This window comes from Haliotis rubra, unplaced genomic scaffold, assembly GCF_003918875.1.
Source record: "Haliotis rubra isolate DU_JTF1 unplaced genomic scaffold, ASM391887v1 Scf150, whole genome shotgun sequence".
NCBI classification, from domain to species: domain Eukaryota; kingdom Metazoa; phylum Mollusca; class Gastropoda; order Lepetellida; family Haliotidae; genus Haliotis; species Haliotis rubra.
The window spans coordinates 1,543,483-1,556,292 of record NW_025765448.1 but is presented as its reverse complement, the minus strand read 5'-3'; the positions used below and the strand labels follow the sequence as shown (position 1 = coordinate 1,556,292).

Here is a 12,810-nt window from a genome sequence, read left to right as displayed (position 1 = left end):
GATTGCTTGGTCGTTTAGTCACTGCGACCAATCTTCGATTATTTCAATTAATCGGACCACCACTAGTACTGTGTATGCCCCACCCCCGCATTCACAAGAGCAAGGCAACGTTGTCTAACACTTAACTGCCTTACACCCGTGAACACAGCATATTAGCTAGGCAACCTTGGCCCTTGCTGTATGGCGCCCAGCTCTTGAACATTCTGGGGTTGACGTCTCAAGGCATGAAGGTCTCTCCCATCAGCACCCCTCGCGTGTTCGATGGGATTGAGGTAAGGTTATCTCCATGGCCATGACATTTTGCAGGGTATTTAGTGTCTGAACTGAACTTTTATTCACTCAGGCTGCAAACTGCAGCATAAGAGGTACATAAATAATATTTATATTTATACAACATAAAAAGTATATACAAACGGCATGATAGGTGCAATGTACATCGAGCTAGTTACATATTAAGTTATTGAAATTATTTCTTAAATAAAGCCATAATTATTTTACAAAAAATTAGAGTTTTCTTAAAGTTCCTAGTTTCTTGGTGTTAAATAGGATATACATTTTATACATATTTAGTCTAATATAATAATATTTCTGGATATATTTTTCTCTTTCTAATTCTAATTTGGGACATATAAATAAATAATGAAATTCGTCACCAATATAATTTAGGTTACACATAGTACACTTTCTATCATTTACTGGGATTCGTCGCCATCTACCTGTCTCTATTGGAAGAAAATGATTTGAAGTTCGGAATTGTAACAAGTTATTGTAATGCAGAAAATTTAGGTATGGTTCAAAGTTGAGAGATGGATTTTTGAAAATGTTATAAGTGGTTGCTTTGGATGAGGTTTCAATTGTTGAGATCCATGTTTGCTGATAAATATATTTTAATTTAGTTTCAAAAACAGCTGTGTGTGGTGTCGCATTGTCAGGATGGAATTGGAGGCTTGGACCATGAGCAGCCATGAACAGCACCAGCCGGGACATTGGACCATGAGCAGCCATGAACAGCACCAGCCGGGACATCGGACCATGAGCAGCCATGAACAGCACCAGCCGGGACATCGGACCATGAGCAGCCATGAACAGCACCAGCCGGGACATCGGACCATGAGCAGCCATGAACAGCACCAGCCGGGACATCGGACCATGAGCAGCCATGAACAGCTCCAGCCGGGACATCGGACCATGAGCAGCCATGAACATCAGCCGGGACATCGGACCATGAGCAGCCATGAACAGCACCAGCCGGGACATCGGACCATGAGCAGCCATGAACAGCACCAGCCGGGACATCGGACCATGAGCAGCCATGAACAGCACCAGCCGGGACATCGGACCATGAGCAGCCATGAACAGCACCAGCCGGGACATGAGCAGCCATGAACAGCACCAGCCGGGACATCGGACCATGAGCAGCCATGAACAGCTCCAGCCGGGACATCGGACCATGAGCAGCCATGAACAGCACCAGCCGGGACATCGGACCATGAGCAGCCATGAACAGCACCAGCCGGGACATCGGACCATGAGCAGCCATGAACAGCACCAGCCGGGACATCGGACCATGAGCAGCCATGAACAGCACCAGCCGGGACATCGGACCATGAGCAGCCATGAACAGCACCAGCCGGGACATCGGACCATGAGCAGCCATGAACAGCACCAGCCGGGACATCGGACCATGAGCAGCCATGAACAGCACCAGCCGGGACATCGGACCATGAGCAGCCATGAACAGCACCAGCCGGGACATCGACCTGTCATGATATCACGCTACATTGAGCTTCCCACGAATTACGGCAATACGCTAGCGCACGCTAGGCCACCGCCACGAAATTAATCATCTTACTGTACGCAGCACTTGAAACAAATATATACAATGCAGCTCACGCACGTTTATAATAACTTTGTCAAGTTTTGATAACTGTAAAGGCTTTGAGTGAAGTGAGTGAGTGGGTACGAGGTATAATCTCGTGCAACATATTTATAAATTTCGTTGGCGATAATATATTCTCAGCAATACTTTGTCTCCAGTCAGTTCAAACGATGTGAGTGAATTTAGTTTTACGCCGCTTTTAGCAATGTTCCAGCAATATCACGGCGGGAGACACCAGAATTTGGTTTCACACTATGTACCCATGTGGGGACTCAAACCCGGGTCTTCGGGGTGACGAATGAACGCTTTAACCCCTAGGCTATCCCACCAGCCCAATCTAAAGGTGATACACACGAAGGGTGACATTGTATCGATCTCAGCTTCTGTACTATGAGGGGCACGACGTTTAGCATTATCTTCTTACTAACTTCGTAACTGGCGACTAACGGGATCGAGTGTCAGGCTCGCTGACCTGGTTGACACATGTCATCGTATCCCAGCTGCGCGTAGACTGATGCTCATGCTGTTGATCACTGGATTGTCTGGTCGATTATTTACAGACCGTCGCCATATAGCGGGAATATTGCTGAGTGCGGCGTTTAACAACAAAATAACCACCATTGTTGTCTAGTCAATGTTGTTGTTGCACGTGTACTTAAATAGCTATCTAGCTGCTTCCCAGTTTTATTGGGAATATTGTTTGTTGATAACGACTCTTGATATTGGGAGTTTCGTCGATTGATATGTGGAATTTTTTCTGGTTCTGTAACTTCTGTAACGGAATAATGGTGATTTTACAGGCGCTTGTCTGCTGTTGTGCTTGGTTTGAGTGGAGGAGTGAGTGAGTTTAGTTTTACGCCGCACTCAGCAATATTCCTGTTATATGGCGGCGGTCTGTAAATAATCGAGTCTGGACCAGACAATCCAGTGATCAAAAGCATGAGCATCGATCTGCGCAATTGGGAACCGATGACATGTGTCAACCAAGTCAGCGAGCCTGACCACCCGATCCCGTTAGTCGCCTCTTACGACAAGCATGGGTTACTGAAGATCAATATTCTATTCTAACCCGGACCTTCATGGGTGGGGTGGAGGAGTGAGTATGGTTTTATGCCTCTTTTAGATATATTCCAGCAACAGCAAAGCGGGGGATACCACTCATGTGCTTCACACATTGTACCCATGTAGGGAATCGAACCCGGATCTACAGCGTGATGAGCGGATGTTTTAACCATACCTGATGTATAATACCAACCAACCATTGATACAAAGAATACTAGTTCTACTTTTTTAGCTTTAGGCATTATTTGTGCAGTGTTAAGCCATATTACAAGGCTTCAACGTTCATATGAAAGAATTGGACGACGCCGCCGTAAACTATTATAGTTAAAGTACAAGGACGCCAGCATCCGAGTGCTTTTACGTTATAATAGTTCAGGGGAAAAGGTACTTTAATACACCATATATGTGGGAAAACGTTGACGTGTCGTCAACCTTGCGGTGCCAGCACATGGGTTTGACAGGTGAAGTCAGGAGGGCTCTCTCTTCGAGGTCTGTCAAGTATATGTCACTGAGAATAGGTGATAGTGGGGAGCCCATGGGCAGTCCATGTATTTAGTCGTAGAGATCTTCACCCCAGGTGAAGTAGGTTGTATCAATGCAGGCAGAGGTTAGGCTGATTATGGAGTCGATGCTGAGGTTGATATCTAGGGGGTTGTTCAAGGTTGTCGAGTCGTTGTCGCAGGGCAAGGAGGGCTTCTTCTCGTGGTACGTTAGTGAACATGTCCACAACATCATAACTGATAATGGGGCCAGGGTCAGATATTTCACAGAGTTTCTTTCAAAATTCAGAAGAGTCCAAAATGAATGATTTAGCAGGTTTACCTAATGGGGCAGGCACTCGGGCGAGCTGTTGAGCAGTATCATAGAAAACAGTATCACAGGAACAGATCAGGAGGCGAGTTTTGACTGGGTTCTTGTGGATTTTCACTGTTGCTCTGGCATACGGACTTTAGGGATGAGATATTGAAAGTTTTCGATGTAAGTCCACAGATAGTTCATAGTTATCACGGAGTGTCTTGAGGCAGGCCTTGTGCTGTCGGTGAAGTTTATTGGTGGGGTCCTTCAGGATCTTCTTATGGGTGGTTGTGTCTTGCAGCATGTTTTCCACCATGGAGTGGAAGTGGGGCTGGTCTAACATCACGGTGGCCCTACCCTTGTCAGCTGGGACAATGATGATATCTGGATCTTGCTTGAGTTACTTGATGGCCAGTCTGTCGGATTTGGTGAGGTTGGGTTTTTGAGGTTGTGTCTTCTGGAGGATGTTGCTGATCTGGTGGCGGAGGTAGTCAACTTTGCCCCCAGGGGCCAGTTGCTGAAGCCCCTTCTCAATGTTCGTGATGAACAGATCTACGTTGATCTTGGGTGGCTTCGGGGCAAATTTGAGCCCTTTGGCAAGGACACTGGTTTGTTGTGGGGTGAGCTGTTTCTTGCTTAGGTTCACTACAGTTTTATTGGTGGGGCAGGGTTTCCTCTTCTCTTGTGAGCGGTGAGTTGCTGGAACTTCTTAATGTCTTAGTAGAGGCGTGGAGTTTGTTGTTTGCGGTGGTTTGGGCAGTTCTTAATTAGGTGTGTAACTCTGGGTCGAGGCTGGCACTAAGGGCTGACTGGTGACCATGGATGGAGGCGATGGTGGTGGCCATCATCTTCCGATGATGTCTGATACGTTCTGTCAGGAGTCATTTGGAGGCTTGATGGAGGATGGTTTTCGCTGCTGCAGACTGGATGGGTGAACGGATTTGTAGTCCTCTAGGGATGTAAGTTTATGGTGTGGATTGCCACGTCTCCATGTAGACTGCGGATAACTTCTGTGAGTGGCATTGTTTAGAAGTTTGAGAGTAATCTACAGACAAACTTTATGGATAAACAACTTCTTTATTCGGTAGATGCGACGTTTCGATACAGATTCTTGTATCGTTGTCAAGCAAGTATGAGTAAGATAGAAAACAGGGGACTATATATAGAGACGAGAGACCTTCTGTGGTGCGACCTCATCAACGTAGGACCTGCGGACCTGAGTGTGAGTCTGCGTGGCAAGGTAGACCTGGTTTGCTGTCTGCTGTCCTGCCGACCCCCTGTGACCCTGGCAGATGACGACCTACATAGAGACTGTTGTCTCTAGGATTAGCGGAGGTATACCTCATTAGTGGAACAGTCTACTTTTCTAAAGGTATAACAGCATTTACGTGATGTGCAGTCAACCCTAAATTTGTTTTGATAAGGGTGAAGGCGAAATGAGGTGTAGGTGATATGAAGTGTAGGCGATATGAGGTGTAGGCGATATGAGGCGATGACAACTGACATGCATCGTTACTCGGCTCCATGGGTACAGTTGATAACGAGGGGGCAGACGAGAACGGCGTAGTGACGTCAATAGAGTATGACGTAATGCTAAAAAGTGTGTTTATCGCCTGTTCTAAGGGCCTATTCGATTAAGCTAAACCGGTTTTGGTTTCGGGAAAACCATGCACTCGATTATGTCGAAACCTAAAACTGGGTTCTGAAACTTCGAAACCATCTCCGAGGCAGGTTTCGCAGTTCAGTTTCGCGCTCTCTCACAACAAACAGATGGCGGAAACGAAGCGCCAAGTTCAGCTGATCTTGGTGGCAAAATAGAGCAGCAGTTTTGGGAACCAAAATAATGATTAAAAATCAACTGAGAACTAGGAAAATATTATTTAAAACCCCAGTCTGTTGAACATGATTATTTTATGTAACTTGTATATATATATATAATTACTTGTAACAGTATAATTACATATACGCAAATATTTTCATCTCTTTATTATTTGTTAATTCACTGATAAAATGAAAAACACATGCTGTCATGCAGTTCGTTCCACATATACAGTAGCTGAGACATTTTTTGGGGTATCCATTTTGAAACCAGATGATGAAACCATCCACTCGTTTATAAAACTAGAAAAAAGTTTCACTTTGAAACCATGTATCCGAAACTAGACACTGGTTAATAACAAGAGAAACCAGTTTCAAAAAGCTAAACCAGTTTCGCAATAATCGAACAGGCCCTAAGATGCTTCGGTGAAAGATCAAAGGCGCCGACAGAACTTTATCAGACGATAATGTGCACTTTTTGCATTACGTCACAATGTATTGGCTGCGCCATTCTAGTCTGCCCCTTCGTAATCGAACCATTTTTGCATTACGTCACAACGTAAGCGACGTCACGATGCATGTCAGTTGTCATCGACTCGTAAGGCCTCCTACAGTAAACTACTCCGTTGCATCCCGTTTCTTGGTTTGCAGTTGCTTCACGCAGCTAACATCACTGGTGGAAACATTACGTTTATGTTTTACGACGGTTAAAATGTCTTAATTCGGCTGACAAGTTTTCAGTGACACGGTAACGTTCGCAATGTTTACATTCCCACAATGCAATCGTGGAATGTCGCTTGACTACTCAGCTTCATCTGGATGTACTGATCTAAACTTAGGTTGATAGTAGAAATGCGACGTTCATATTGCCCCATATGGTTTACGTTAATGACACATGTAATTAAAATAATTCAGAGAAGATATTTAATCCGAACGTACACCGTCATCAAACTGTTATCATTTGTTTTTTTCTGGTAACGTTCATCTTAACGTTGGGGGCAGACACATCAATAGAACAGCGCGTCAGTTAGCCCTGTGCGAGGATTCTTAATTTAGGTCACCGTTTTCTGCCTTAAATTAATCGTAATTATCCTTAGAAAGTATTAAATTTGGCATCTTAGGAAAGAAATACAGTTCGCTCTACCACCATGTATAGTATAATACAGTACTGTCCGCGCCTTTGATCTTTTAGCGAAGCGTCTTAGAAAACACGTTTAATGTCCACATGCATATTTGTTTCGTCGACACTCAAAAACTTGCTGAGCCAGTAATGAAGCACAACTTCATTGATAACTACTTCTTGTTTGTTGCATGTTTTTAGCAATATTCCAGCAATATTCCAGCAATATCACGGCGGGGGACACCCTAGTTGCATGGCGCGATGTTTCGATGATGAGATGGCGATGTAAGACTCCACATGGGAACGTCGCTTAAGATATCTCGATCTAGTTAAGTGAGTGAGCGAATATGGTTTTACGCCGCTTTTAGCAATATTCCAGCAATATCACGGCGGTGGACACCAGAAACGGGCTTCACACATTGTGCCCATGTGGGGATTCAAACCCAGTCTTCGGCGTGTCGAGCGAACGTTTTAACCACTGGGCTATTCCACCGCCCCTGCTAGTTAAGTTTCTTTACAGGGAGGAGAGCCCCATTCTCGATAATCAGGGGTTGAATTTTTTTCAAAACTCCACTGGACACAGGTCCAGTAAACTTCACGTGACCAAAAATCCATTTCACCAAATATTAATTTCACTTCACCACAATTAACAATTTGGTTTCTTTTGCAAAAAATCTTTATCAATTGGCAGCAACTGCATATTTATTTCATCATCAAAATACTTTAGTATCAAAACATTTCAGTAGTCTGGCACTACTGTACCACGGTAAAGTTTAATGCAGATATTTACTTGACCGACCGGAGAATTCCACTCGAACCGGGCGTCGGGCAATGGGTTTATTTAAACCCTGAATATTATTAATCTCCATTACTAGCTATAAATCTCCACTAGTAGTTGTAGTAATCTCCACTACTAGCTATAAATCTCCACTAGTAGTTGTAGTAATCTCCACTACTAACTATAAATCTCCACTAGTAGTTGTAGTAATCTCCACTACTAGCTATAAATCTCCACTAGTAGTTGTAGTAATCTCCACTACTAGCTATAAATCTCCACTAGAAGTTGTAGTAATCTCCACTACTAGCTATAAATCTCCTCTATAGTTGTAGTAATCTTCACTACTAGCTATAAACCTCCACTAGTAGTTGTAGTAATCTCCACTACTAGCTATAAATCTCCACTAGTAGTTGTAGTAATCTCCACTACTGGCTATAAGCTATAAGTAATCTCCTCTCCACTAGTAGTTGTAGTAATCTCCACTAAGCTATAAATCCACTCCACTAGTAGTTGTAGTAATCTCCACTAGCTATAATCTCCACTAATCTCCACTAGTAGCTATAAATCTCCACTAGTAGTTGTAGTAATCTCCACTACTAGCTATAAATCTCCACTAGTAGTTGTAGTAATCTCCACTACTAGCTATAAACCTCCACTAGTAGTTGTAGTAATCTCCACTACTAGCTATAAATCTCCACTAGTAGTTGTAGTAATCTCCACTACTAGCTATAAATCTCCACTAGTAGTTGTAGTAATCTCCACTACTAGCTATATCTCCCTAGTTGTAGTAATTACTACTATCTATAAAGGATGGAAGAGTAATCTCCACCTCATCTCCACTGTAGTGCTGATTAATTCAGACGTAGTAGGAGATTACCGAGGATGGAAGAGCCTCAACTGGTGCTGTTTTCAGACGAGTAGCATTTTTGGTGAAACCTACGAGCTGCTGTAGCCTGTGGTGCTGGCAAACCTAAAACATTCGAACCCACAATCATATGTTCCTGGTGTGCCCAAGGGTCGCAACTCTGTCTGATGAAGAACTCTAATTCACAGGTGTGACATGTCAATCTATTTGATCATGAAAATTGTTTGTTTGTTTTTTCACTGATATTTTAAGGTTAAAATTACATATAATACAAGACATTCCGGGTAGCGCCTGGTACTGACAATATTAGACAAGTGTTAGGGGCGATGGGGCAGTCTAGTGGTTAAAGCGTTCGCCCATCACGCCGAAGACCCGGGTTCACTTCCCCACATGGGTACATCGTGTGCAGGCCATTTCTGGTGTCCCCCACCGTGATATTGCAGGAATATTGCTAAAAGCGGTGTAAAGCTAAACTCACAAGTGTAAAGTGAGATTCGGAAGCAAAATGGTTTATATCGACACTGAAGTTAGATTTTATGGGTGCTTCAAAAGCCTTCTTTCCCCCATGCAAATGTGCGTAAAGCCTGCCGCTAGAGGGGGTAGTTTTGTAAACAAGGAAGCGGCGCGATATCAGCTGCTGATCAAAGACACTAGATTGTGCACACTTACGTGAGATACCTTATCGACTTCAGTGAGGGAAATTTGAAATAATGGGTTGTTGTGGAAATAAAGAGGATGAAGGGGAGCCCGCAGATGAAGAGATTGAAATGGTGGATTCAAAGGAGTACGGTGAGTTTTCATCCCCAAACAGGTTCTGTAAACAAGGAGGCAATATTCCCGTTAATGCAAAATGGCAAACAAAATAGGTGTGGTCAAGTAGCCTTGATGTCGCTTCGGTTTGAGCTGAAGGGGAACCCCTTGACATAGTGCATCAGCTTGACCTTTTAAGACTGCGCGCATTTGCTATGTGAATCATGTCCACCAAGACAAATTAAATTTGAAAGAAGCTTAAAAATAGGGCATGTCCTTTTCAAAACGAAATCACGACACAATGAGTGAACGTGTGCATGAGATGCTGAAAATATCATGCATTTGTTGTTTGTCGTCTGCTCAACTTTCAGGAGAAAATGATAAAAATTCTACTTTGTTTTTTGCATATTACAAATTTTAAGAAATACTACAAGGTATATAAGACTATAGCATCGGTTCTTTTAACAGTTTTACTTTATTTAAATTTGAACTACAGTAATTTTGTAGATGTGGAGAGCAGTAATCACTCCCTGGAGATAAGGTTAATATATGTAGATCTTGGAAGGAAATTGCTTCTGTGTCATTATTTTGTGTATTTATCAATGTATTATTTATATTAATATATATTGTAGTGTTACTGCTGAATTTTGCCTCCTTATATATGTTTGTTCACATCTGATATTTTAATTCAAGATTCGGGATAGCAAAACTTTATGGATGTTCAACTTGTTTATTTAACAATGGCGACATTTCGGTATAGATTCTTATACCGTTTTCAAGCATATGGGGGAGTGATGGGTTTCACCAGTCTATATACAAGATACATGTACATATGATAATGAAATAACAATAAAAGGACGTTCATATCGTTTTGGGGTGGTGGGGTAGCCAAGAGGTTAAAGCGTTCATCCATCATGGGGAGGAGACCCAGGTTCGATTCCCCACATGGGTACATTGTGTGCAGCCCTTTCTGGTGTCCCCCGTCATCATAATAATAAAAATGAGAATATTGATAACGCGCCTTTTCCAGGCTAGATATCCTGCTGAAAGCGCACAGTCTGATCATTATTACACCGGATAACCCAAGCTGCCTGTTAGCATGGTTAGGCGCTAGAACTTCTAGCGCCTAAGAAGGTTAATAGTCTCACAACTTATTTCACCATGTTCACCGGGTACACATTTTCTGCTGGGTGAACAGAGGCAGTTTTGAACAAACTCACTTGCCTAAGGTGAGACCATATGTTTCACATGTGCTTCGTTGTGGGGCAGGACTGAAGTCCTAGAAACTCTCTGGAGTTTAACTGCCAAACACTGTCACCCATCCAAGGACTGTCCGAGCACAACGTTGCTTAAACTGACAATGCTTAACTTCAACTGATTGTGACCTCAGTCTAAGTAAACTTAGGCTCAGTATTATTCATTACACTGGTATACTGAGTCTAACAAAACCTAGTAGAAGGTCGCGTCAGCTAACCTTTGAGTGACCTATGACCGTCCAATCAAACATGATGGCCAAGCGGATTTAACCAATCAGACAACGACTTCTTGTTAGGGTTCGGCGGGACTTACAAAATGTTTTTTGGATTTTCTCTTCCCAGGTCACTGACACTGATCTATCAACAAACAAAAATCTGCATAAAACACAGCTATTTGACCTGCAGTATATATGCTGATGGGTTTCTAATGACATAGTTACTATTTGCTTGCAAGATAACATCCTTGAATGTTGACAAAAACGCTATTTTCAGCGACTGTTTACTCATTGCGTGTATCACTTGGAAGCGATCGTCGGGCGGAAAATAGCATTCAGACTCGTTCGAGTTTTTTGGATAAAGATTCAAACGGTATGTGTGAATGTTAACTTTCGCGATTTGGTAAGCTGTGTTCTGATTGGTTAGTCCCAAAGGTTAGCTGATGCGACCTTCTACTAGGTTTTGTTAGACTCATTATAGTAGTGTAACGAATAATACTGAGCCTAAGTTTACTTAGACTGATTGTGACCTCATCTGAATGCACAGGACCACCCACCACCACCAGTGATATAGCTGGAATATTGCTAAAAGCAGCATAAAGCTAAACTCACTCACATTTTAAAAACTGTCTGGAGACAAAGTATCGCTGAGAACAAACTATCGCCAACGCAAATTATAAGGAACTTGCACAAGATTACACGTCATTTATTTTTTCTAGGCTGTCGTAAGAGGCGACTAACGGGATCGGGTGGTCAGGCTCACTGACTTCGTGGACACATGTCATAGTATCCCAACTGTGTAGATTTATGCTCATGCTGTTGATCACTGGATTGTCTGGATTATAAATCTTTAATCAAAATCTGGGTATCATTATCAAGTCAGTGTTTACAGATATGAACAACATGGGCACTGTTTGAATTCCAACTTCCAAGGAAGATTGGTTCTGTTTGTATCAATAACAGCTAGCTACCAGATAAGGCACCAATGGTCAGCATCTGTGACCTTTTGGCATTTTGACTGGCATCTTTCTTAAGGCAAGAGTGTCCACTAGTCTATATCATTATCAAAGCCAGTTTCTAGACATTCTTTCCTCAGGAAAATGATGTCAGTTTGTCTATCATCCAGACCCCAAAACAAATATATCCTAGAAAGCCCATGCAAATGTAGACTATGTAGCAATGCTAGATTACCGCTGTTTCAGGCTGAAAGTGAAGAAAGTCTCTGGACTCCTTTTCATTATATTTCATGATTATATTTATTGAACTGTCTTTTTCTGTAAAATATGTTTCAGAGACTAGATGTTGACCCAGGTGTCAGTGTTAAACAGCTCAGTTGGCTTGTACTATGCAGTGTTCACGAATGGTGTTTCAAAGTCACAGGACATTGGGTCCTGTAAGTTTCAGATGTCTGTCTGACCCACTGAAAATGCACAAGACCCATGGAATAAAATTAAACACACATTTCAGATTTAATATTTCTTATAATTGACATTGAAATTATTAACAAACATAAGATTTATAAACAGCAAACAGGTGTCACATGTCACATAAAACAACTTCAGTCAAAGTCATTGTGAAATGCACAGTCAGACACTTGGGCCGGCGGGTTGTAGACTTCTGTTGGACCGTTGGCAAATCTGCCGGATTTGTCAGAGGGTCAGACGCTATTCGTGAACACTGACTATGAAACCAGAACAAACAGCCACTCTCACACATCCCTGTATAAGCTCAATAATGTTCAAGGCAACAGTACACCTGTTTTCACTACATTTCACTATATACCAACTTTAGCTTACGTGATACACTCTGCCGTTTGTGATCAATACATTCATGCACTACATAGTCATGTGAGTATGCTGACTGAAGCCTTGTTAATAGAGCATGATGTAACCTCTGTGGGCACAGGGTGCAGTAATAATATTCTAGATATACCAGATTGATAATATTCTAGATATACCAGATTAACGAAGATGAATCTTTTCTGTTCACTTAGATTAACTGACCCTAAAAAATGGAGCACATGGAAGAATAAATTTCTATTCTTTTCTATTCAGTTAGGTTGAAGTGGGTTTAACTGGTTTACTAATTCTAAAAACAATTAGTGCAACAAATAATTTGAAAAGCACTTTTGTGTGCCAGATGCTGTGTAATTTTCTCACAATTGTAGTGTTGAAAATAATTTCTGAAGATGGCAGGTAGTATAAGATGAAGCAGAGCTACACACTTTTGGGGTAGCATTTTTAAGAAAAGCATTTTTTGATCTGAAATGGTC

The 12,810-nt window shown here is 42.3% G+C and overlaps 2 protein-coding genes across 2 annotated transcripts in view; both read left to right on the top strand.

The window, feature by feature from the left end:
* Positions 1-1,351: 1,351 nt before the first annotated feature.
* LOC124270239 (uncharacterized protein C10orf62 homolog) lies at positions 1,352-1,843 on the top strand. The gene has a single exon (XM_046705276.1). It carries the CDS (start codon positions 1,352-1,354, stop codon positions 1,841-1,843), a length of 492 nt encoding a protein of 163 aa, XP_046561232.1.
* Positions 1,844-8,931: 7,088 nt separating this feature from the next.
* LOC124270268 (choline transporter-like protein 2) overlaps positions 8,932-12,810 on the top strand; it is a 60,194-nt gene continuing 56,315 nt past the window's right edge. The window contains exon 1 of the mRNA XM_046705303.1: positions 8,932-9,106. Within this exon, the coding sequence (XP_046561259.1) occupies positions 9,028-9,106 (79 nt within the window). The 5' untranslated portion in view covers positions 8,932-9,027. The remainder of the gene's footprint in view (positions 9,107-12,810) is intronic.